Source organism: Gymnoscopelus microlampas, assembly GCF_963454915.1.
Source record: "Gymnoscopelus microlampas genome assembly, chromosome: 20".
NCBI classification, from domain to species: domain Eukaryota; kingdom Metazoa; phylum Chordata; class Actinopteri; order Myctophiformes; family Myctophidae; genus Gymnoscopelus; species Gymnoscopelus microlampas.
In genome coordinates this window covers 14,568,777-14,595,591 of record NC_139957.1, presented here as the reverse complement: position 1 = coordinate 14,595,591, position 26,815 = coordinate 14,568,777, and the positions used below count along the sequence as shown (strand labels likewise).

Here is a 26,815-nt window from a genome sequence, read left to right as displayed (position 1 = left end):
GCAAACCATGTTGACTCAATGAGCCGTTCTGACATCTGAACAGGACCTATATACGTATTCTAGCTTGCCACCAGAGAATACTGCCAGGAATTTGAGGGTGTTTTCTATAAATATACCTTTTATTGCTCCTGGTGTTGATGATGATTTGTTTTGTATTGTATGTCGTGTATGTCCTGATTATGAATTGAATTTTTCACAAATCTTTCCAAAATAGCAGATCTACAAGCTCACAATGCCTCACACCATGACACACTGTGAGCTTGTAGATGGGCTATTTTCAAATATCCAAACTATAAAATAGGGCTTAAGTGGTTATGGTTAGTGTAAGGATTTGGTGTAGGTTGAAGATTAGGCAAGGGTGTTGGGTGTAGTGTTACAGTTAGGGAAAGTGTTTGGGGTAGGGCTATGGTTAGAATTGACACAGCATTGAGTCAGCATTAGTGTACATAAAAGTTACCCTCAGTGTCGAGTAGGGGATGAGAATAGTGAAACCAGCTGGGTGCTGTTAAGTGCCTTGCTCAAGGACATTTCCTCAGGGAGGGTTGACAAATTATACAGCATTATACTGATACAACTGGTACCAGGAAAACAGGACGTACTAAGCCTTAAGGAGGTGTGGGCCAACTCCACCAGTGAAGTTCTATTGTGTACTGTTTACAAATGTATTGACTAACCAATGAACCCACAGGAATGTGTGATTGTGGTAATGTTGGTGCAGAAACATATTGTATAGACAGCTACCATCATAACACAGGATATGTTGACAGTGACAGAGTTGGTACGACCAGTAGAACAGTAGAACCAACGTATTACTCTAAACACTCAAAATGCTTCACACAGACCATCTAGACAAGCTAATAAAAGCATCACAGCCACATAAAAGCATGATGGAGTGCAAATAAACAACAGCACCTTTGCTTTCCCTGAATACTAAAGCCTCGCTCATTGTGTCTGTGTATGCATCTCATGTATCATGCGTACTGTGTGTGTCCGTGCCTGTGTGTGTGCCTTTCGTGCACGTCGCCAGGCTGTCTGTTTGTGTGGTCTGATCAGTGTGTCATTGTGTGTCCCCTCTCCCTCTCCTCCCTGTCCCTCTCTTCTCTCTCCCTGGCAGTCACCCCCGAGGCCATCGGCTTCCTCTCAGCGGTGGGGGTCTTCGTCGTGGCACTGGCCGTACTTTTCCTCTTCATCAACAAGAAGTTGTGCTTCTCCAACGTAGGAGGCCTGCCCTGCCTGGAGGAGCACGGACACCGTCGCAGGAAGAAGACCCGCAGTGGCATCCGCCAGGGCCTGGGTGAGTGAGAGAGAGAGAGAGAGAGAGAGGGGGAGAGAGAGAGTTGAATAAATGTCGACGGGCGAGCGGAGGGTGGTGAGAGAGATGGTGAGGAGGTGAATGAGGGAGAGAGGGATGAAAGGGGGAGAGGCAAGGGGGAGGAAAAGGGATGGAAGACAGAACAGAAGCTGTAACGTTAGTTACATGGACTGTGCAAACCTCCTCTCTATCTTTCCCTGTTTGGAGGAGGTTTCTTTTCCCACTTCCTGGTTTGCCACTATATGAACCTCTCTGGCGCGTCGACTTGTGCACAAATACTTAAGAAAAACGCTTCTAAATCAGAGATGCTATGTGCTCAGTTTGTCTCATAAGGCACTACAGGCTATGTGTTCCCTCTGACCTTGAATGGACCATTTCCCTGGGTTTCTGCAGTCCAACTCAACTGTGTAAGAATGGTTCACATCCTATATATGCTTGTGAAACTGTTCAAATGTGCTTACAAAGTCTCACAATGTAGGTAAGGAGTTTCCTCCAATGCTGTGCAAACACTACGGTAGCTGGTTTGCTGCAGGTTAGTGATACGTGATTGGCAGAGGTGTTCCTCTATACTCTGGTATTTCCAGTTCGCTCCTTATGCAAACATCATGTCCTGTTTGGATGTTATCCATGACAAAGCTTTTAGAAGGAAGTTGGATGTAGTGCTGACAGTTGGAATAGGGAGAGAGATTTCTAGTCTAAGGTATGGGAATGTTCTGACTTTTTCATTGGTGCTGCAGATTACAAAACATGTTTGATCTGTGTTTTTGTACACGTTTTCTATGCTCTTCTGTTACATACCAGCATCAGCAATAATACCCCGGTGTGTAAAGTTCTTAGTTAGACACGTTTATCTCTTAAATAACTAATTTGGCTGTAAACATTTTCAACACGCATATTTATTTTTATTTTATTTTTCCATACAACATACGGTACATGTTAATATCACATATTGGTTTAGCATGTGTTGCTTACAATGATTACTTTGTTGTCCTGAACTACACATGCATTCCCAAGTGAAAAAAATATATACTAAATGTATTTTTCAGAAGTATACTTAATATACTATTTTTGTACTTTATAAATTACATTTAAATTGTGTTATTTTGGAACCACTTAAGTAGTACTTAGTATATTAAAAGTTGAACTAAAGATATGCTAAAACATATCTTTAATATACTTTTATGTACTTTCCCCCCCCAAAAAAATACAATTTAATTACAACTTTACTTAACTGAAGTACAATTGCTGAAGTATACTATCATTACATTTATAGTGCATTACAAATACATATCAAGTACTAAATAAATATATATATAGAGTATATAGCAATTATGCTTAAAATATACAATCAATGTATTACAAATATACTTGGAGTATAAAATAAATGAATGTGAAGTATATTTTTAATAGTTTCAAGTATACTATCAATGTAATAATAAAGTATTTAAACTACAATCCAAATGTGCTAAAATATACTTTCAATGTAATAATAATGTATTTCAACTACAACTCAATTTAACTAAATGTACACAGTTAGTTAATTTAGAATATACTATTATTACATTGAAAGTATATTTTAAGCATAATTGCTATGTACTCTATATTTATTTATTTAGTACTTGATATGTATTGGTAATACACTATAAATGTAATGATAGTACACTTTAATGACATCAGCAAAACTGTTCTTCAGATACTATAAGTATATTTGTAATTAAATTGTATTTTTTGTGGGGGAGAAAGTACATAAAAGTATATTAAAGATATGTTTTAGCTTATCTTTAGTGCAACTTTTAGTATTTTAAGTACAACTTAAATGTTTCCAATCAACATAATTTAAATTTTATAAAAAAGTACAAATGAGTCTATTCAATATTCTTCTGAGAAATGTTAAATATTAAATGTAATTTAATATTTTTTCAAAATAAACCTACATGAATGGAAGAGCAATGTAACGTGAAGGCTTGAGGTTTAGTTGTCTGTAAGAGCCATGACAACTCTTAATTGATTCAACCTTCAACAACACACTTACGCTATATTTAATGATGTGAAAAGGGGAGAGAGACTGACCAAACAAACAGACATTTACACTCATGGTTTTACTAACAAATGACATAAAATACCATAAATCACCAAATAGCACCACAACAAAACACTAAACTCAATAACCCATAACATAACCGCACTACGCATTCCCATATTCAAATAATAACACAAATAAGAACAATAACACAAATTTCCCAGCATGCACTGCGCCTCAGTGCATGCTGGGAAATGGACTCCCTCTAGCCACCATAAATGTAATGATAGTATACTTTAATGACATCAGCAAAAGTGTCCTTCAGATAGATACTGTAAGTATATTTGTAATTAAAGTATATATATATTTAATTAAATAAAAATGTGCTTTTCAAAAGTGTATTCATATAATGTTTATTTTTTGTTTAACTTAAGTACATTTAATGTTAAATATATTTAAATGATTATAGTATAAGTGCTTTTACAGTATATTTATAGTAGATTATCCTCAATATGCACTTATTTTAAAATATACTATAATATACTTATTAAAAGTATACTTTTCACAAAAACTATTTAAAATATGTTCAAGTATATATTTTCGTAAGTATGTTAATGTCTATTTTATTGAAGTTTCACTTAAGTACTACTTTGTAAAAGTACACTTTTCATCAGTGCATTTATAATATAAGGCTGAAAAAATATACCGAAAAAGCATTATACTTAAAGTTTGCTTTAGTATACTTTTTAAGTATACTATCATGAATATGTTCCCGGATGCTATTAGTAATATACTTCTTAACATTATACTTGTAATATACTTGTTTTAAAGTGCATTCAATATATACTTCTACAAAGCACATGAAATACTAACTAAGCACTTTTTTTTTAAGTTTACTAATGTGCTTTGTAAAAATATATTTTGAATGCACTTTAAAACAAGTATATTACAAGTATAATGTTAAGAGGTATATTACTAATAGCATCCAGGAGTACTATACTTCTTGAAATTATACTTGTAATATACTTGTTTTAAAGTGCATTCAAAATATATTTTTACAAAGCACATTAGTAAACTTAAAAAAAGTGTGCTAAATTACAAATTAATTTATGTTAGTATTTAATGTGCTTTGTAGAAATATGTTTTGAATGCACTTTAAAACAAGCATATTATAAATATAATGTTAAGAAGTATATTACTAATAGCATCCGGGAACATATTCATAGATAGTATACTTATAAAGTATACTAAAGCAAACTTTAAGTATAATGCTTTTTCAGTATATTTTTCCAGCCTTATACTATAAATGCACTGATGAAAAGTGTACTTTTACGAAGTAGTACTTGAGTGAAATTTCAATACAATAGGCATTAACATACTTACAAAAATATATACTTGAACATATTTTAAATAGTTTTTGTGAAAAGTATACTTTTAATAAGCATATTATAGTATATCTTAAAAGAAGTGCATATTGAGGATAATTTGCTATGAATATACTTTAAAAGCACCTAAAATATAATAATTAAAAATATATTTAAAATTAAATGTACTTAAGTTAAACAACAATTCAACAGTATATGAATAGACTTTTGAAAAGTACATTTTTATTTAATTAAATATATATTTTTTGTTTAGTACACTTTGAACAATGTGCTAAATTACAACTTAATTCATGTTGACATTAAATGTGCTTTGTAGACATATATTTTGAATACACTCTGATTATATTTGCTAAAATATATTTTGCCCAAAAATGCACTGTTAGTATGCTTTGACAAAAGTTCAAATTGACAATTAACATACTTTTTGTGCTAAAAGTATACTTTAGCACAAAAAAAATACATTTTTTTTTCACTTGGGTTGTTTAAGAAACATTTTCATATCCGTGTGAGCAGTATGGGACAAAGCAAACCCATTTTTGTTAGTTCATCGCAGATGTGACATATTTCCCAGTCAGAGCATAAATGATTTAGATCTGACTATATATTAACCCATTAAAACCGGTAACGCATCTGTGTCATTTTTGATTTTAGCTATATATACTGTAGCAATAAAACTTTTCAGAAAACTTTTAGGATTTAGAACATTGGTTTAGAACAGTAGTTCTCAATACATTCTAGATATACAAGCTCATGTTCATCTTCTATTTTTGAACATTTTAGAAAAATCTTGAAAGTGTCCCTGGGGTGTCCCTGGCACAAAACATTTTCAGATGGGGGTCAGTGGGGGGCAGTTAAATACATATAATTTTCAGGGTCCTTGGCACGGAGGTCTTAATGGGTTAAGGATATTAAGGGCTTATGTTGCAGTCGAGTATTAGATTATTGGCTGGTTAATTAGTTTTGATATTTCCAATACAATATAATGTGAGGCATCGGTGGTTAATGAGTGATTGGGAGCTGGAACTCTTTCAAATGCGGGAGCGGTTCCGCACAGTTCTGCACGGTTCCACGCGGTTCTGCACGGAGCATATGGCACATCGCATCACCAAGGTGCTTTGGTGCTTTTCCCCAGGCATGATAACCTGGTAAGTTAGGAAGGAAACATAAATTTGATTGATTGCATTGCCAATTGAGTAAGCCAGAAGACCCCTAGGCAGGATAACGATACCTAATGTACTAAATAATAACCTGGGTTATGGATAGCATACAACACTTATGACATGGAGCGAATATGAAACATGTATGAAACACATACACAAATTACAGCAGCACATTTGTTTTCAAGAGTGTAATTTGCAGCTGAAATCCTGTTCATCCCATTTATTGGAAACACTCCTTCATTCAGTCCTTTTAACAGTCTTCTATTCATCGAGCGGCAGCCAAATGACTGTCTGGCCTCATCTGTATGCCTTAGTGTGTTTGTGTATCGAGTGAGAGCTGCTGTCTTTGGGGACTGGTGTCTTATTGAAGGAGGTATATCGACAGGTAAACAGCCATCTACACAGGGGTGGTATAGAATCAGCAGAGGTTGTTCTGAACTCTACCAATCAAATTCACTTTCATTTTGTAACTGACCATGCAGTGGCCATTTGATCTTATAGGGAATACCCCAGTATGACGTAAGACATAAGCCCTATTGACATGAATAGTCAATATAGGGCTGTACCGAAATAAAAAAAGATGAACCGATAGAGATAGCAGGAAGATTAGAACAACATCGATCGTGCTTATAGCTTGGTGTCTGTGCTTCCATTGATTTCAGTTTCATCTGAATGATGGCTAAAACTTCTACCATTTAATGCTATTTCAATTATAAAGCCTCCAAGTAATCTTACCAAGTAATTATTTTCTTGAAATTCTTCCAAATTCAAGTGTCTGTCTATTCCAGTTTAGAATCTGCCCAGGATAGCAATATTGAAATGAGAAATTGTATGTTTGTGTTTTGTTCTGTTTGTATCTGTATGTAGGGATTCACAGGTGTAAGATATTCCAAGAGGCAGTACCACAATTATGGTACTTTTTCAATTATTTTTGTCCATGGAGTTGACATCACTCCTCGACCACGTGTTGTAGTTAAAATGTCCATGGAGGTCTTCCCTGTGTATTCTTGGCTTCTTTTTGTAAGCTGTAAGCATTCCTGTAAAACAGGCAAATAGAACCACACTGATTTGATGGTGCACATAAGATCTCCCATCACATTAATATTTATACCAAATTACATCACTCAAAATAACATACTGAACGTGCCGTGCCGTTTCTCGGCCGATGGGAACGCACCTAAAACGCTATTTGTTGCAGCTATGTCTTACATCAACAGGTCTCATTTTTGGTGTGAGCCGTCTTCATTAACACAACAACTAATTAAAAACATCGCTATTGCACCGCTCTGAGAATCTCCTCAGAATTCATAGTGCTCTGTTGTTGACGTCACAGAGTGCTCTGGTGTTGACGTCACAGAGTGCTCTGATATGAGTGAATTTACGAATGGCCAGAATAAATACTAATGTTGCCATTTTCACCTTTTAAAATTCATGCAATTCAATCCATGTATAGCCTGTTTTGTACACATCGGTGTGTTGAATACTGTCTAGGATACCAAACATAGCATTTTGCAATGACCTCCTCCTCCACTTTTTGGACGCTCTGGATAACCCGGCTTCTGACTTCGGGGTAGTCAGTTTGCCCCCTGAGTCAACCTAGGGGCGGCCATAGCTGAATGGTTAGTGAGCCCGCCTAGGGAGCCAGAGGCCCTGGTTGCCCCAGGTTCGATTCCAGGCCAGGTCAGCTTATGTGTCGATGAAATGAAATTTGTCCCTGAGCAAGACTCTTACCCCTAATTGCTCACAGGTTCTCATTGGAAACAAGACCGCAAGGACTTTCATGAACGACCTGTTAAAAGGAATTATCCTTATATATTATATAACCTAGAGTGTGGTGCTCTGAATTTTTGAACTGCGACCTTCTGACCACTCTGAATTTCAAATGACCAGAGAGAGTGCTCAGAGCGTATTCCAGAACACACCCTTAGATTGATGACAGACTGTACAGTTGCATTCAGCAGTGGAGGTCCCCATCTTCACACAGACAGACAGGTAGCGAGAGTAAAGCTTAATTTGTGCTCTGTCCTACAATTTCGCACACCAAAAAAAAAAAAAAAGATCTCCAAGTGCACATCCGTGATGTGTTGTGCGATTGTACCATATGCACTATGGAATTATTTTCCATACAAGCTCCCACAAACTGCAGTTACAAAACAGATAATCATAAGAGTATAGGGGGGGAAAGGGAACATATCAATAAGAAAACAATATCAAATATACATGTACTATATAATCAATAAATACATAAATAGGCCTATGTTGTTTTAAATAAATAAACAAACACATGTATACTGCATTGGTGTGCACTGGCCTTTAACGCAAACACAAATAGGCTCTTTGTAGCAACCGCGTTGGTATGGTTACGGTGAAGGTACATTTAAGAGGAGAAAATTGCCCTCATGAAAATGCAAGCCATGTTTAAATGTTCAATCCCGGAGAATCACCAAAGCTCTCCAACACCTTTAACCATACCTTATTACGTTTTACTCTCTACCAATTCAGAGAGATTAAAGGGATTCTAGGCAACATTAATTGGATACAATTTAGTTGTTTAACTTCATATATGTGGTCAATTTATCATGAAAGAGCCTATTTAAAAATAAAAATCACACCCAGTGTGAAGTGGGCGGTGTGTGGTCATCACAACATGACTCACTTTAAAAAAAGGATAATGACTTGTTTTAAAGTCCATACTGCTATTCATAGGGCTGCACATGTGTCATGTGTTTCGCTAGCCAATCACAGTCCTGAATTTGCTAGCCAATCACATTACAGTTAGTGGTGATGACACTAGCTGTAATGTGATTGGCTGACTTTGCAAAAGTATTCATTTTGCATTAACAATGGAAGGGTTAGGGGTATACAATGCGTTGTAGACTATTGGCCAATCACAGTGCAGGATTGGTCAGTGTCCAAAACTCACTTATAGGGGGCGGCTACACCGCCCCAAAAATTCAGAGAACCAGCAGGGGTGGGCAGTTCCGCGAATTATATCCGAATAAAGAAACCTATTTTCGGCATGGCCCCTTCAGAAGTTCCCTTAGCTCTATGGAAGTCCCTCCTGCGTCACCCCCTGGTGGTCGGGGAAACGAACTACAGGAGGCGCGGTGTTTGTTTATCTCTGACTCGCCGTCAATGCCTTTAACAGATGAGTAATCAGCAGCAGCTGAAGGTTAATTCTGGGTATTTTTCATACCGTCAGTGCGGAAAATAATGTAATCTACCTAAAGGAAACATACAGTACAAACATTAAGTTATTACTTTTCAGCTGCCATTCATCGCTCTGGATGAGAGCGTCTGCTAAATGCCTAACTTGTAAATCTGTGAATAATATCCATAATAATAATAATATCCTTTATGTCAATCTCAAGTGGTGTTGTACTTCGTCACTAGCTGTGTTTCCATCCACTAATGTGAATATTGAGAAAAGCAGTAGATGGCACTAATTCTCAATTCACGTGACATGTATTATTAGACATTAACAGAGACATTATTATTATTTAAAAACCTTTTTGTCTGAAAATGATATATACTGCATCTTGCCACACGGACTTAAACTTAAAAACACCATTAAATATTGAAAATGAAACCAAAACATAACTTACAACAAGGCAGGCGCGCCGTCAGAAGTGGACTTGAGCCCGGTGAGGAACACCTGAGCAAGATGCTTACCAAGAGAGTGTCCTCTAATGCCGACTGAGCGCTGTTCGAGAGGCAGATAAGTAATGAGTAATGATCCCTCCTCCTCGTCAATATAGGACGTGAATGGGGTACCGTTCGTTCGTGTCCACGTTCCGTCCTCGTTAATATGCAATGCGAACAGGCCCATCTTATGTCACCACCGAACGCAGAAGGTACATTGACTAAGAGTCAATGCATGACGACTTATGTTTGAACCTCTAAATAGTAGATTGATAAATACATACTGTAGACAGACAGATCAGATAGGCCTACACACAGAGCTGAAAGAAGAAGAAACAAGCTAGATGCCATCTTTTACTCTGGTCTATCTTGCTCTTGCTTGGGGAAGCTGATGGTTGACATGTTTTATCTGTAGACTATGTTCTAAAATGAAAATAGAGGTCACAGAGCAATGTGGATTAGTTTAAGCAAAGTGTTGCAGGGACACTATAACCCTCACCCTATGTGAGAGAACACTAATCTCTCACAGCATAAAGGTGTTGAATTTAAGTGTAAATCTGTCCTGGGACTGCATGTACATTTGTTGAAACATTTTTACTTTGTTTCATTGTCACTTTATTGTTGACTGTTCATATAAGCAATTTTAAAACCTGCAAAGTGTCTCTTTATGCCTGTGTGTGCGTGAGTAAGCGTGTATGTAATTGTCTTCAGCAATAGAAAGTACAGTACAGTTAGTCATGGTTAATTAGTTATTACTTGCCTCACAATGTTTCTTATAATGATGTCACCGTATCTATTATACACAAGTTTGTGTGCGTGCAAGGCAAGCGCATCTTGACAATAAATCAATCAGCCTTCCCTCGCCCACTCTCGGAAAAGCAAATCTGCCCCTTAGGTTACCATGGTGATAACTCAGGTAGACAGGGACACTTTGTGCTTGTTGACCCGTGCTGGTGAGAGTGGGTGCGGGGCAAGCGCCCGCGTATTCTTCGTTACCGCATCATTCATTCAGCTGTTGCTAGCCAATTATGGGGAAATTATTATGAAGTGAATAGAGCAGCATTCGTCTACACCCATGTGCATGTGTGTATGTGTGTTATATTCAGAAGCAGAGAGGGATAGAAAGAGTGAGAAACTGAGACTATGAGTGACTGAGTGAAATGTGGAGAGAATTTGTGTGTATGTGTGTGTGTGCGCGGCTGCGCGCACTCCTGTGTGTGTTTGTGTGTCTGGAGTGTGGATAGTGAGACAGACAGTCTCACATTAACAACTATGAACTGAGCCATGCTTTGAAGCCTCATTTGCTGTTCCATTCTTATTGAAGTTTTTTTCCCCCCTGTTTTGTTTTCATCCATGATTCCCCTGCTGTGTGGATTTTCCTTTGTAGACTCCTCTCCACTCCTCTCCCCAGATTTGATCATGCTTGTCCCCAGTCTCAACTCCTGTCTTCTGTAGCTGTATGTGTGGATCTCTACACATACACGTATGTTTGTGTGTGACCTCCTTTCCCTCCGACAGTGAACAGTTACGGTGATGACGATGACGACGACGATGCCACCAGCTCATCCAACAGCGAAGACGAGGTGCTGAAGCAGTTTGAGATCTCCGTGTCGCGCTCCCAGAGCTTCAGATACGCCTCAACTGCAGCCAACACCGCCGTTACACAGAATCAGAATCAGAACCAGGATCAGCCACCGCCAAGCCGACGACACAAGTTTAACAGACTAGTTGAAGACCAGGAGGAGGGCAGCACAGAGCCATCAGATTGTGAAGGTATGGGTATAAACATTATAGGCTACTGGACATTATGTATAAATATACATACTATATACATTGTAAACACAGTTAACACACATACACACGCACGCACGCACACCCTGAAAACACTTTTTGAAAACAGTAGAACAGTAGAACAACTCCATAATCTACTTGACATCACATAAAACAAAAATCTGAGTTCACCACCATCATCCCCTAAAAAGTCCTAAGTCCACCAAACAGAGTTCGCACCAGTCAGTCAGGGTTCTCTAATATCCCATGAACCAGCCTATCCCCACTGGTCTGAAAGGCCACAAATAACATCTCCATCACAGATTAACCACTGTATAAAGGGCTCAGTGGGGCTGAGCTGCATTGGAAACAGTACACATGAGCCCAGTGGGCAGATAACAGAGATCTGGGTCTTTAGTTTAATTGGAAAACTTGTTTATACTCCAATGGTTTCTAGTGTCCTAAACACAACCTAATGAGGATCAGTGGCCTCAGCCGAGTGGCAAGGGTAGAAGTGAGGGAGGGAAGAGAGAATTTCTTTTTTAAATGAAGTGGTTGCAAATGCACAAAGCGGAGAGGGATGTTTATCCTACAATAATGGCATATTGTATAGTGTCTTGCCTTTGGACCACAAGGTTCTGGGTTCCATCCCAGGCAAGGCCAAATCAGTTTAGCACATTGAAACGGGCGTATGACTCCTGTGTTCTCGGCTAATACTGACAATAAGCTTCTTTGACCTACTTAATGTTTTAAATGATCCCATGCACACACGTACACAGTCAATTCTGGAGTGTGCAAAAATGAATTCTTACCGGTCCATTTTACATAGGCCTCTATTGACGTGGTGAGTATGAAGGATCACACCCCACTTTGTTAGTTGTAAAACACTAGAAGTTCGAGATATTTTCATGAAGTGCTGATCTAATGAGGTTGACATCACATGGTGGGCCTCCTGAAGCCTGCAGCATACTCCAAATGAAGCTTTGGCAGGACTTGTCGAACTAAACAAAGTTCTATCGTCTCAGCTCTGATTTCTGAACGTTAAACCCCGGTTACCCTGCCCACTCAGCAGTCTGCCAAGCAACACTGCGGCTCGCTCGAGCTACTGAAGCATTGTGTACTGCCCCTGAATAGAGATTTTACCATCTTCGACACGCTCCAAGTCTGACCTGCTTTGGCAGGAATTTGTCACACTGGTTTTGCCCTTTCTTGCGGCAGGTGCTGCTTATGGTCCCTCAGACAGGGACCTTATAGACATTATAGACGTGTGTGTACCTCCTAACATCCTCAACCAACTTAAAAACCATCCATTGTTCGCTGCTGGCAGAATCAAGCCTTGGGCAGAATGCGGAAACAAAACAAAATAAAACACAGCCACCTTGAACTTCTGACCAATCACACACAATGTTCGGCTGGCGGAGATGTTCAACTAATTGGAAAATCCTGGAGGTTCAAGAATTGCCGAACATAACTTTGACAAGGCACTGCTGAAGTTCTTATTATGTCCTTTTGTTCTTATTGACCTGCCAAAGTCGAAAAAAAAGTGTTCAGTAAGAGTATGCCTGTTAAACGCATTTCCAAGAAGAAATACTCCCAATTTGTATTTAATTGGACCATTAATGGTTCAGCCAACAATTTCCCAGTGCTGAAAGCACAGCTTCCTGCATTGTAAAGTAAACAGGGTTATGTGTGCGGTATTATCATGGTGTTGTTCGGTAAGAATAATATTACTTAATTTGGTTGGTTAACTACTAATTAACCGAATAAGGTACTCCACTTTTGAGGTTGTGTTTGAGGTGACGCTATTGGTCAAATAAAAATATGTACACGTATATATATAAATAATATATCAAGGCTTTTACTGTGTAATTCTGTGACTTGGCTGTCTGAGAGGCTTCTGTTAGTCCGTTAACAGTTTGTGTTGGTAAATATCTTATTTACCTACAGTATGAAGGTGCAGTACAGAACAGTGGTGACCTTCTCATTGTATAGTTAGACCTCAGCGGATGTGTTCTCTGACCAGATGCTATGACATAACTTCTGATTTAACCAGAGAACCCCCCCCCCCCCCCACACACACACACACACACACACACACACACACACACACACACACGCTATGACTCACCTCAGCCTGTTTCCATGGTGAATAGATATAACTGTCCTGCTGAACTTAATGGCGGTGAATTGGAGTCAATTGTCATTGATTGTTGTATGGTACTGTCTGTACTGTCCCATTGATGACACAAGAACCCCTCTACTAGAAAAGCACTGTCGTGGTGCAGAGCAGCCTTCATATTCATGATGGTGAGGGGCCGAGGGAGGGGCATGCCTTGATTTGGAGAATACTCCAAAACAACATTTTGAGAATTCAGGAATTGATTTTGGCAGCTTCAAGTTTTCCACCAGTGATCTGGTCAATAAATATAGTCAACAGTAATCATTCTTGCTGTCTTCATTCACCATTCAGAGTCAAATGAATGACATAAGCAGTGAGGTTTTGAAGCAGTCTTGCCTTTGAGGCTCATCATGCGATGCTGTCACAAAGATTCAGTTGCCTGCAGTGTAATTGTAAGTGATAGTTTGTGTAGTGAATGAGTGATTACAGTTGATGTCCTGTCATGTTGCTGCTCGCTGTATATTTTTGACCCTGTCATTATGTAATCCGACCCTAGTTGATGTGCTTGCCAGGTTGAATATTTTGTTGATAGCCAGGTGTTAATGGAATTCAGTCAGACACTCTTGTCAAGTTATTAGATCTTTTATTATGTATCACATGTTGATACCAGTTATTAATGTGTAAATAATGGCTCCCATTACTTTACCTTACTGTAGCAGCAGACATGGATGCCCAGAAGACCCAGCCATTCCAGGACCCCCTGTCCGCCCCTGGTGCAGAGGAGCAGGAGGGGCCCTCCACCACGGGCTCCCTGAACATAGCCCAGGGGCCGGAGGCCTCCCTGAGGGAGGGGTCACTGGAGGGCCAGAGGGCCACCCCCACCCCCAGTATGATCAGACAGGCTCCAGACGGTAGCATAGAGATGGAGACAGCTGTGGATCTGCAGGGTTATGACAACCAGAACCAGGACCCCACAGACAGCTCTTCTACCTGGAGCCCTGAGGTGGGTGGGTCGGTCAGGTCTTTCTGTTTATTTGTTTGTCTCTCTTTCATCCTTTTCTTCTTCCTTCCTTCCTTCGTTCGTTCGTTCGTTCCTTCCTTCCTTCCTTCCTTCCTTCCTTCCTTCCTTCCTTCCTTCCTTTGCTTCCGTCAATCTCTCATCCAATCCTTTCCTTCCTGAGCATTTGATTTTTTATCAGTTATGTCAGTGGTTCCCAAACTTTTAAGCTCGAGAGCCAAAAGAGAAATTCCCCCCAGGACCCAGGCTATTTACTCTATTTCTTAAGTATATAAAATATTATGCAATTTATTTTGAATTCTTATGAAAAATACTTTTATTTATTTCTGAAACATTTGGATTTATTTATCTTTTTGTACCTTTTAAAAAATATATATTTTAAAATCGTAATTTTCTAAAGATTGTAAAATGGATTGTAAAAGGGATATTTGGGTCCCGCGATCCAAAATTGGGTCTCGACCCATTGTTTGGGAAACAGTGAGTTATTGCATATCAGATGTGTCTCCATAATGGAACTAGATAAACGGGCATGGTGTTTTCAAAGCCAACAGATGAGCAGCGTGCTCCTCATTATGGATGGAACAAGTCAGGCCTGTCAGTGCTGTGGCCCCGGGGCCCAGTGTAAATACTGTATATCTCCTCCTCAGCTCTGTGCTGTCTAACAAACACAACCTTATGAATAATTATCAAAGGCCTGGAAGACACTGTCTGTTGAACTGGAACACCAGGGGATTGTGTGTGTGTGTATGTGTTATGTGATTTGAGAGTGACTGTTGCTAACATCCAAGAAAGATTCTGTGTGTGTTTGCTTTGACAGGGAACGCAGTCAGAATGCGCGCGCGTGCGTTTGTGTGTGTGTGTGTGTGTGTGTGTGTGTGTGTGTGTGTGTGTGTGTGTGTGTGTGTGTGTGTGTGTGTGTGTGTGTGTGTGTGTGTGTGTGTGTGTGTGTGTGTGTGTGTGTGTGCGTGCGCGCGTGCGTGCGTGCGTGCGTGTGTGTTGGTGTGTTGTGTTGTGATTGATTTTGTGCCCAGCTGGGAGGAAGGTGTGAGAGAGAGTAGGCGAGCCATGCTTGCTATCACTGCCTGCAGCAGTGCTTATCTCCAGGGCTCCCCAAGGCTTTGTGTGTGTGTGTGTGTGTGTGTGTGTGTGTGTGTGTGTGTGTGTGTGTGTGTGTGTGTGTGTGTGTGTGTGTGTGTGTGTGTGTGTGTGTGTGTGTGTGTGTGTGTGTGTGTGTGTGTGTGTGTGTGTGTGTGATCCGCAGTCTATTTCTGTGTGTTTCTCTCATCACATCACACTGAAATCTGGAGCAGTCTGCGCGTTAAATGCCTCCCACACACACACACACACACACACACACACACACACACACACACACACACACACACACACACACACACACACACACACACACACACACACACGATGAGCTATTGATATGTTGAAAGGAGTGGTACTGTACGTTAGAAATGAGGCTGGTTGTGGTGCCTGTTGGCTCAGCCAGTTCGTGCACACTGCACAGATGCTTGTGAGCCGCGAGGACCCGAGTTCCAATCCAACTGTCGGTCTTGTGTCGCACGTCTCTCCTTTCTCTCTACACTGACCTATCTAAGAAATTAATTAGAAATCAGAAAATAATAGTAATTATACATGGGGGGGGCGGGGGTGTCTGGTTACTACATAGTGTACTGTAGTAGTCTATTTATGGAACTATACTGATACTAACGCTTCTATTACTGATACTTGTACTATTACTACAAATAATATTAAAGGAGACACACCATGAATTTAAAAAAAATATTTGATATTTCATATCATATGGTGTATGTCACTCAAACCATTTTCAAAAGGTTTGAGCCTAAATCAACACTCAGATATACTCATCCCAAGTCAATTCTCTCAGGCTTATAAAGCACTTTCAGCTGCAATACCAAAACGTCCTGTTGGGCAGAGGGGTGCTACTGAGCAATTCTGTCTGTCAAAATACATGGGCAGAAAGTTTCGTGATGTAAGCAAACATTGCCATTCTGAGATGGCCTGTTCAGACACGCCCATTCTGAAAATCTCTGAAATGAGAATGAATGACTGAATGTTAAAGAAAAGAATTGGGGTACAAGAGACACTGGGGAGCCCAAAAAATACCAACAAAATTAAAAAAAGTGAAATTCATGGTGTGTCTCCTTTAATACTGACACTAATACTAATATTAATATTAATACTACTGTGTGTGTGCGTGCGTGTGTGTGCGTTTGTTTGCGTGTGTGTACTTGATATGTTTATTCGTAAATGTATGCTCTACTTCATCATACAAGAGTGTCGCACAAAAGTAGTGAAAATAGCAGATCTACAAGCTCACAACACGACGCGTTGTGAGCTCGTAGATCGGCTATTTTCACTACTTTTTTTTTTAACTAATAATTAAAAAGGAATGGTTTTGGTTTGGACATACAAGGTTTCCAACCGACAGCAACGATGAGCTTTTGATGAGGCGACCTCTGACCCGTGTGTGTGTTCTAACAATTGGAGCTGCGCCACACGGCCGCTATCTTATCTCGTCTGCTGTTACCAAGGCAACGGCAACACTCAGGCTCCACTCTGTCAACGCCACCGACATAATCAATGTCTTGTTTGCTTACCATAGGAGAGGCTGCTTGACTGCGTGTTAGTGTGTGTGTGTGTGTGTGTGTGTGTGTGTGTGTGTGTGTGTGTGTGTGTGTGTGTGTGTGTGTGTGTGTGTGTGTGTGTGTGTGTGTGTGTGTGTGTGTGTGTGGGGGGGGGGGGGGGGGAGTGAGTGAGTGAGTGAGTGAGTGAGTGAGTGTGTGTGTGTGTGTGTGGGGGGGGGGGGTGTGTGTGTGTGTGTGTGTGTGTGTGTGTGTGTGTGTGTGTGTGTGTGTGTGTGTGTGTGTGTGTGTGTGTGTGTGTGTGTGTGTGTGTGTGTGCGCGCGTGTGCGTGCGTACGTGCTTGCATGTGTCATTGTGTGCTGTCTGTGTTGGAGGGGATGGAGTACTGTAGGTCTTTCTCCGATTCAGAGTCCGCAGGGAAAGTCTATTCATTGAAATGATTAGGGTTATTATTATGATGGCTTGGTCTCTTGGAACATATGGGCTAGAATAAATCAATGTGCAAACGAGTGGAGATTTGCTCAATCTTGGTCTCTGTTGGCATTGCCTTTCCTATTCACCTCTGAGACGATGTGTGCAGACGTGCACTGTAAAATCCTGCGTGTTAATTTAACTCTGAGAGGGTACAATTGGAACACCTTCCATCTGTACCCTCTCTGAGTTAACACGGAGGATTGTACTTTGTGAAAGGGGCAACATTATTTGTGCATAAAACCAGTTTCATGGTCAAAGAACAGACTGTCTGGACAACTCTGTACTGCAGGCTAATCAAAAGAGCTGTTTCTACCTACCCAAACAACAAACACCATAAATGGGTCTTTTTGTACCCTCGACAACATTTACAGGATTTTTCTCTGAGCAGTATATACATACTGCAAAAGTACCATGACTAGATTGATTGATTTATTGAATACTTTATTAGTCAAAATGTAAACAGTATGGAGGTACAGTAAAACATTTGGGCTAAAAGGATAACACAAAAAAGTCCTGGGGACTTGTTTCCATTGTGGTCCTATGTATTGACAGTGCAAGATAAGGTTATGTCGGTATATATGTCAGAATCAGAATACATTTTATTGTCTCATCACAGGTTTACAGGTGTAAGACAGTGGGTGAAATTAGTTTTTGTGCAAGCTCCATTGTTTTTAAAATTTCCATAAAGGAGAAAGGGAAGAAGAAGAATGGGGGGGGGGGGCAAGGGAAAGAGAGAGAGAGATCAATAAAAAACAACAATTTATCTACAGATTTACACATTATTATTTATCCGGTGCGGTAAGTACCAGAGATAAGACATTCTGTAAGGTGCATGAGCATAGCAGCAGATCTATACCGTACATGATATGCTATGGACATTAGTTAAGAATAATAGGAAACAAAACTAATCTTGTATGGGGGAATGTGTGTAAAGCTCTCTTCCTTTCATTATTTCTATTATTTTACTCTCTTCCTTTCCCAGCAAGAACATCCAAATTAGAAATTTAAGGTGAACTGTTGAGCAAGGCACTGATCCCTCAGAAAATAGTCAGGGATGCTACCCATGTTCTACATGGAAAGTTTGTAATGATGCCCTCTGGGAGAAGGTACAGCGAACCAAAATGGAACTATGTCAGATTTAAATTGTTCGTACCGGTGTCAACTAAAATGCTGAACGAGGCTCTGAAACAGCATTGACCGTGAGAAGATTAGTTTGACCACTATCTGTGCTCTTGTGTAATGTTGTGTCCCCCCTGTTAAGTATTTTGTCTTTTGTCACTGATGTTTTGTGTGTGGCTGCAGCAGGGGTGAAAGCCCAAGCCAAATTTCCCTTGAGGACAATAAAGTTTACCTTGACTGACTTGCAAATAACAACCAGTATTATGTTTTTTCACCTCCCCCCAGCAAGACCACCCTGCTGTCCCATTGGAGGAGCCCGTCTCTCAGCCTGTCAGTGTTGACCCCCGACCCCCCATCTCCAAATGTGGGGACCTGGTCATCTCCCTGGAGTATCGCCCTGACACAGAGAAACTCCTGGTCACCGTCATCACTGCGAGGGACATCCCTGACAAGGGCCGCAGTGGGATGGACTCGTGGCAGGTGCACGCCGTCCTGCTTCCCGCCAAAAAACAACGGCATAAAACCTCCTTGCAGCGGGGGGCGCTGCCCCACTTCAACGAGACGTTCCGCTTCTCACGCCTGGATCCGTCAGACTTGGCCTTGTCGGCACTCAGGTTCCGTCTGTATGCACTGGGTGGCAGAATGTCCCGCGAACGCATGATGGGGGAGAAGGTGCTCAGACTCGGGGGACTCGACCCCCATGGGGGAACAACGGAGATGTCGCTGGTGCTGGAGCCACGCAGCAACCTGAAGGTGAAAGGCTCCGTTCTCAGAATAACACTGGACACTGGCTTGTGAGTTAGTTAGTCAATTTACAGTTTAGGCATTTAGCAGATGCGCTTATCCAGAGCGTCTTACAAAGTGCAAGGTCAGAGTAAGTGCCATGGATATTTGTCAAACAACAAGAATCAAGATGAAGGTTTTGTTTGTCACTCACTCGTACAAGTACAAGTAGCGAAATGTCGGTGCGGCATGTCCGCAAGACTTTGCTACAACAGCAGCATAGTATACAAAACATAATACTGGGTTTCAAATAACCTTAGCAACACTGGGGGATGTGCAATAGGAAGTGTTTAGACATGTGATGGGGTGGTGGGTAATTAGAGTGGTAAGAGATTTTGTTTATTAATGTTTGTTTTACTTTAAAGCTATTTGTGCTACTTTAAAGTCCATCTTTCTGTGTCCATCAGAGTGTGGACTCCCAGCTGAGCCTGTCTGCGGTGTCCCAGAGCGACAGTGCCTCCTCCACCCAGTCTCTGACCCATGGAGGAGTTCCTGAGCTGCTGGTGGGCCTAGCCTACAACGCCACAACAGGACGCATGTCTGTGGAGATCATAAAGGGAAGCCATTTCCGAAACCTGGCCATCAACAGACCACCAGGTCAGGAACAAACAATGCCAGTTGACAACTGACACATGTTTCTGCATTTCTTTTGCAAATGTATACACAAGCACGTGCATGTGTGTGCATGAATTGGTTTGTGTGTGAGTGACCCTCATGGAAATGTTCCTGTCATCTAGAACAGGATTTGTATGGATATCTGTCCCTTCAAAAGTAGACCAATCACAGCCGCAACGTGCATGACGTCACAAGACCTCCGGCCTTAAAAAGATTTAAGGCAGCGGCAGACCTGAAACTTAATGTGAAATGTATTAAACTGGTTTAGGATTGTTAACAATGGAAAAGAAAAAGGTTTACTACTATTACGACGTTGATGTTGGGAATTATTAATACGCTCGGGGACACCCCATGAAGCCCCACCGGATCCGCATGACCCACAACCTGTTGCTCAACTATGGCCTCTATAGAAAGATGGAGATATATCGTCCCCACAAGGCAAATGGAGAGGTCATGACCAAATACCACAGTGACGACTACATCAAGTTCCTACACTCCATCTGGGCCGACAACATGTCAGAGTATAGCAAACACATGTAGAGATTTAAGGTAGGGGATGATTGTCCTGTGTTCGATGGCTTGTTTGAGTTCTGCCAGCTCTCAACAGGGGGCTCTGTTGCCGGAGCGGTTAAACAAACAACAGCCTGACATCGCCATCAACTGGGCCGGAGGGCTGCATGACGCCAAGATGTCTGAGGCCTCTGGGTTTTGCTACGTCAATGACATTGTACTCGCTATTCTAGAGTTACTGAAATACCACCAGTGGGTTCTGTCGGATTCCAGAGGACGCTGTGCAGGAGGACAGTGGTGACGAAGAGGATGAAGACCCAGACAAACGCATCTCCATCCGTGGCCATGACAAGAGGATAGCGTGTGAAGAGGAGTTCTCCGACTCTGAAGACGAGGGAGAGGGAGGGCGCAGGAACGTGGCCAGTAACAAGAAAGCCAAACGAACAAAGACGGAGGCAGAGGAGGGAGAAGAGAGAGAAAAGAAAGGTGAGGAAGAGAAAAAAAGAAGTGACGAGGAAGAGAAAATTGATACACCAAAAATGGAAGTCCAATGCCGTGATGCCTGTGCAACAGACTCACAAAGGCCACTCATCTCTTCAGGCTGCTGCAGTGGAAATCCTCCCAGAATAGGAGCTACTGTTCTAGAATGCGTCTTGATTAAGTAATAGTAATCTTGTGTATTAAAATTGGCATGTGGGTGGTTGGACTTCATGGAAAATGTCACAACTTAACACCCGGATTTGATGGGTCAACAAATGTCACAAAACACAACATCCGGATTTGATTGGCCAAGCTTCGCCTGACGTAGTGCTCTGATCAGCAGATTTGCCTGATCTAGTTTTAACACATTGATTGCCAAGATCGCATATATGCGTTCTTTCAAATCCATCGCTTGATTGCCGAAATTCAAAAGATCGCATATATGCGTTCTTTTGTCTTTTCATTGTTTAATCTGTGATCGCGCGTTCTGTGAATTTTTCATCATCAGTTTCGCTTTCTGTTTACTTCACACTCACCGGGTTCCGGATTCATGACGCAGATTCCGTTTCCGGTTCTCGGAAGGCCTTTTTTAGGCATTTTAGGCCAGAATAGGGAAAAACACGTTTTTTCACACGGTATATTTATAGGGCTATGCACATGTGTCATGTGTTTCTAGCCAATCACAGTCCTGAATAGAGTCATGGTGGCCAATCACGGTGCAGTGTTAGGGGGGTACAATGGTGGCCAATCACAGCGCAGGGTTGGGGGGTGCAATGGATGTCGATGTCCAAACCTCACATATAGGGGTGGTTGCACCGCTCAATAAATATCAAAAACGTAAATAAACGTGTATAAAAAACGGAGACCTCTAGTTCTATTTTCTTTAGTCTGGATGACGAACAGTTATCGTCGTCGTGTATACCATCGAACTGAAGCCCGATCGGCGATCTGCGAAAACGTCACATCTGGATATGACGTATGGACTGTTTGAGCCTGTTTGGGGGGGGTCGAGCGAGTGAGCGAGTGATCAAGAGGTCGATCTGCTGCTCTCTGCTGGTCGATCTGTCGTATGTGTTTAAAACCGCAGCCAGACAAACTATTTGAATGAAAAATTACAAAATAACAACAACAAAAAACACGAAAATCGCTGGCACAGGGGTGAGTACATTATGAATAAACTCTGGCAGTCATTAAAAGGGCGGTAAGAAAATCAACCTATACGCAATATACACAACAAGGACCATCGGAAGTGTTTTCCAATGTAAACACTTCCTGACTATTGTCAGTGGGAATTTTGTGAGATGGGATTAGATTCCACTGCAGTCAATACATAAAGCTAGGATCTCTATTCTCTAAGTTATGTCTGTTGTCTTCAGAACTAGAAAAAATGCATCTAAATGAATAAACAAATAAATAAATAGGCAGACAACTCAGAGCAGCGCCAACTCCTGATCAGGTAAACCTCTGCTTACTGCTCATTATATTTGCTGAGCTGCTGTGCCATCTTGCTACTCTGCTTTGCTGCTATTTTGTGCTTAGATCTATTAAGTTTTTGTGTTCCTACGACCACCTCAGCATCCACCTGTGGGCTCTGTTTCTATATGATTCCCTTAGGGGGATCTTGCTATTTCATTCCCTGTAATATCAATTTGACATACTTTTTTAATAATATTTTCATGCTTACAGGGAACAAATTAATTGAGACAGAGCCTTGACGCCAAAATATGCTTATAGATATTTATGCTCAATAAATATTATATTTATGCTCAGTAAACATTTATTTCAATCCAAGAGTTGTCTGACTGAACTAGAATTTGTCTTGCTCTTATTTCCCCTCCCGGCAGACACCTATGGCAGGCTGACCCTGCTCAACTCCGTGGGGCAGGAGATCTCTCGGTGTAAGACATCGGTGCGTCGGGGCCAGCCCAACCCTGTCTACAAGGAGACCTTCGTCTTCCAGGTGGCTCTGTTTCAGCTCTCAGACGTTACGCTCATGGTGTCCATCTACAACCGGCGCAGTATGAAGCGCAAGGAGATGGTGGGGTGGGTGGCGCTGGGACAGAACAGCAGCGGCGAAGAGGAGCAGCTCCACTGGCAGGACATGAAGGATGGCCGCGGGCAGCAGGTCTGCCGCTGGCACGTCCTCCTGGAGGGCTAGCGGAGGAGGTGGCAGTAATGGATAGGGGGTGGAGAGGTCGGAGGGGTTGCGTCCGGAGTCGGACCTATGCAGCTAGAGGATGGAGGGATTGTTGGGATGTTAGTTTTAACTGCGCAGTTGTTCAGATGCCTGTGGTAGATTTTCTTAGACAGAGGATGGAATGAATGTTGTGATTGAGTTGACATAACGATGGGGTATTATTATTACTTAATTCTGCCATAAAAGGGAGGAACAGATTCTTCAAACAGGCCTCTCTCGAAACAGGCTGTTCTCACTTCCTCTAACGACTTGTCCCCTTTGGCCAGGGTGTGCACAGGCTGGACCCAAGCCAGATACAGGCTTCTATACTGTCACATGTACAAAATTAAGGCTTTATGTCTCAGACATAGAATAGTAAGTTCAGGATGCTGTTGAAGTGTGTTCAGTGTTTTGCCATAAATGTATATGTTTGAAAGAACATCAGGTAAGGAATGGGTGATTCCATGACAGTGCTCTGTTGAAACTGATTGTTGTCATCTAACTATATAAATGGCGACCGACTTCCGCACCCTCGCTGTCCACACCCCACAGCTCTGTTATCGAATAAACAACGCACCGCCAGACCACATGTCGCCAACTGACTCGCCACGGCGGCCGCGCTGAATTTACGCCTCGCGTAGGGGACATCTCACTGTTCACTACACCTTTTCCACCGCGCAACATAATTAATTCTACTCACCAAATGTCGGACAAAACGGAAGGGGAGGCAGCTTCGTACCGTTTACCGTGCGCACGACCTCATCACCACAACTGCAGGCAGCCGCTGCGGGGGTTTTTTCCTTTTTTTCCAAACTTTTTTTTTGGTCACCATTTTCTCCAGGCACCATTTCTGGTGTAACGTCCGGTGTTTCTTTTCACCAGCCAATCACCTTTCACGTTGCCACGTCCGTTGCCACGTCGCGCTGACGTACGCTAAACAAGCGCTGCCGTGCGCACAATGCAAACGAGCCCAAAGGCGCGCAAAAATAAGCCGACCATTGCTTAGACACAAAGTCAGACCTGGCAACGCAGCCTACGCCAATCATGTGTGAGAGATCTACAAGCTATGGGCCAGAGACGCCACCGTATCTTAGCAACAACTACAGCGCTCACTCTCATTGGTCGTGTCACGCTAAGAGCAGTCTCCAGACAATGGCATCGCAGACAGCTTGCTGTTACTGCTGTAGCCATCACAGGCAGTTGCAGCACGACGGACAGGGCGCTGTGATAGCTGCCATGTCGCTAACGCTAACCTGGTTGTCATGCCTGCAGCGGCTGTGCAATCACTTTGTCAACAATGCACGTTCGTGTGGTGAATGTCTATATTGCTGCTCAGTTCGTCCATTGTAGATGGTGTATGTTTGTGTGTGTCTTCTGCAGAACTATGTAGCTCCACAGCAACTACAGTAACTAACGTAATGGCAGGACCGCCCCCTGCAACGCATGTTAGGCTGCATTATGGTCATGTAGTAATTTCAGATAATTTCGCTCCGATTACAGCAGTGTTTATCAACCCTTTCACGCCGCCCCCCCCCCCCCCCCCAAATACACGTACTTGCTCTGGGACCCCCCCCATTCTGTTTGACTCCGTTCCACAAGTAAATATTGTGAAAATAGCCGATCTACAAGCTCGAAACGCCTCACGTTGAGAGGCTTTGTAAGCTTGGAGATCGGCTATTTTCTACATGATTGCCTCTTTCTTACATTCTTTGCCAATGTGGCCCATGTTTTCATAGCATAGTTTATTGACTACTTCTGTTGCAGAAATGGCCATTTCCTTTACTTTCGGTTTTTTATTGTCTCCGCCAGGCCGAAAGGCATGGCGCAAGACTATGTTTCACCCCCTGTCCGTCCGTCTGTGATAGCTAATCTCTCACATCGTTCACTTGATCGCAGCAAAATAACAGCCCGATGTGGAGAGTCAGTGAGAGCTGGATAAACGACGTAAAATGTGTCAAAAGGAGTCTGTACGGCTGTCGATAAATGAACACATGACGTCGGTGGGAGAGGAGATATTGTGTCTTTTGGACAAACAGCAGCGTGGTGCTGATGTTTGTTGTGTGAAGCAGCTTAATGTCAGAGTGTTTGTGTTGGAGCGCCTCAGTGCGGCTGCAGAGTTCATGTGCAACCTCTTCCAGAGAGACACAGAGACACTAGAAACTCTGCTGGGGAAAAAAAACACTGCTGGCCATTGACTTTCCTATGGACATTGATCTACACACTGCAGGTATATCTGCTACACACACAACATCAAACTACACACTGCAGGTATGATGCAGCGTTTGCATTACAGCCAGCATGCCAGCGTAGTTCCCATATGGTTTCAAGGTGGCCTAAACCATATGGACCCCATGTCAGCAATGTCAGCGGCATCCACTTCAGTCCCAACTGCGATGCCCATGCAGGCTATAAGTAGCTTCTACCTGGCCCTTAGGTGGGCCCCAACTAGCCATGTTTATGTGGGACCAAGGCGGGTCCTAACTGGGTTTGCCCATGCAGGCTTTAACTGGGTTCTACCTGGGCCCTAGGTGTACCCTAACCAACCACAGTGCAGTGCCCATCGCTCCAATTGTTGTGACGTCAGGGCTCTCAATACTGCACATTGGTGGAGGAGGAGGGGCCGCAGGGCGACCGCACACATCGCTGAACCAATGGTAGCCCACGGATGTTTCCTCTGTGGATTTACAATCTGCCCCTCTATGCCACATATCATCCGCACTACAGGGTCTTCACTGACCGAGCCACGGCCCCACTGACCCTCATGACGCTACGCCACTTAAACGTGCGGCAGCATGCGCTGGGTTGCCAGGTTTGCACAGCCTGCGCCAGAAACAAGCAACCACCTTCATGAAAAAAAAAAAAACACCGAAATGGTCCGCAATGTTCCAGGGGTGTCCCCGCGCGTCCCAACACTCCACAGGGGGTCAGTGGACCATCAGGGGGTCCGCGGACCCCCTGTGGACCCCCTGAAACATAACAAATATGATTTCTTCCAATTTTTTCCTTTTTCAAAAAAATTTTTCCACAGTTTCACTCCGGCGATTTGGGTCCCCCAATATATACACGGCCACGCTGGGCCCCGTGCGCGGCTGGGGTTGAGGGGGGCGTAGCCCCCCGAAACTCTAGTGTCCTTATATGCCTTGTCTCCTTTTGCCAAAGTCATGCTGTGGCCAGTCTGCGACCAAGATTTTGCCAGGCGCTCTGGGTCAAACCAGTTTCAACCTGGACAGTAGGCTTGGGCGATATCCAAAATTGTATATCTCGATATGCTTGGCAGGATATATTTTCCCCCCAACCTCTGAAAAATATAGCATAATGATAACAAATATTGTGGAGCTCCACTCGGCTTCACATCATGGAGTAATTATTCCGTTATGTTCCTATATGAGGACACCTTGCCGTGCGTTATCGCTTACATATCGGCCCAAGCCTACTGGATGGGCCTGGCCAAAGCTGGACACAAACTAACCTAAAAGGAAAACTGTTTACTCTAAATACAACATTTTCTCTATGGAGTCAAGGTTTCGAAGGCAATTAAATCAAGTCAAGTCAAATTGATTTATAAAGCACATTTAATAACAACTGTTGTTGACCAAAGTGCTGTACAGAACTA

At 42.2% G+C, this 26,815-nt stretch overlaps 1 protein-coding gene across 2 annotated transcripts in view; it reads left to right on the top strand.

Moving 5' to 3' along the window:
- The window catches only part of syt16 (synaptotagmin XVI), a 37,225-nt gene extending 12,543 nt beyond the window's left edge, over window positions 1–24,682 (top strand). For both annotated transcript variants that reach the window (XM_084044078.1, XM_084044077.1), the window contains exons 2-7: window positions 1,115–1,294; window positions 11,038–11,292; window positions 14,125–14,411; window positions 18,924–19,391; window positions 19,829–20,018; window positions 22,871–24,682. In XM_084044078.1, the coding sequence (XP_083900204.1) occupies window positions 1,115–1,294; window positions 11,038–11,292; window positions 14,125–14,411; window positions 18,924–19,391; window positions 19,829–20,018; window positions 22,871–23,184 (1,694 nt within the window). In that variant the 3' untranslated portion in view covers window positions 23,185–24,682. The remainder of the gene's footprint in view (window positions 1–1,114; window positions 1,295–11,037; window positions 11,293–14,124; window positions 14,412–18,923; window positions 19,392–19,828; window positions 20,019–22,870) is intronic.
- The last annotated feature ends 2,133 nt before the right edge of the window (window positions 24,683–26,815 follow it).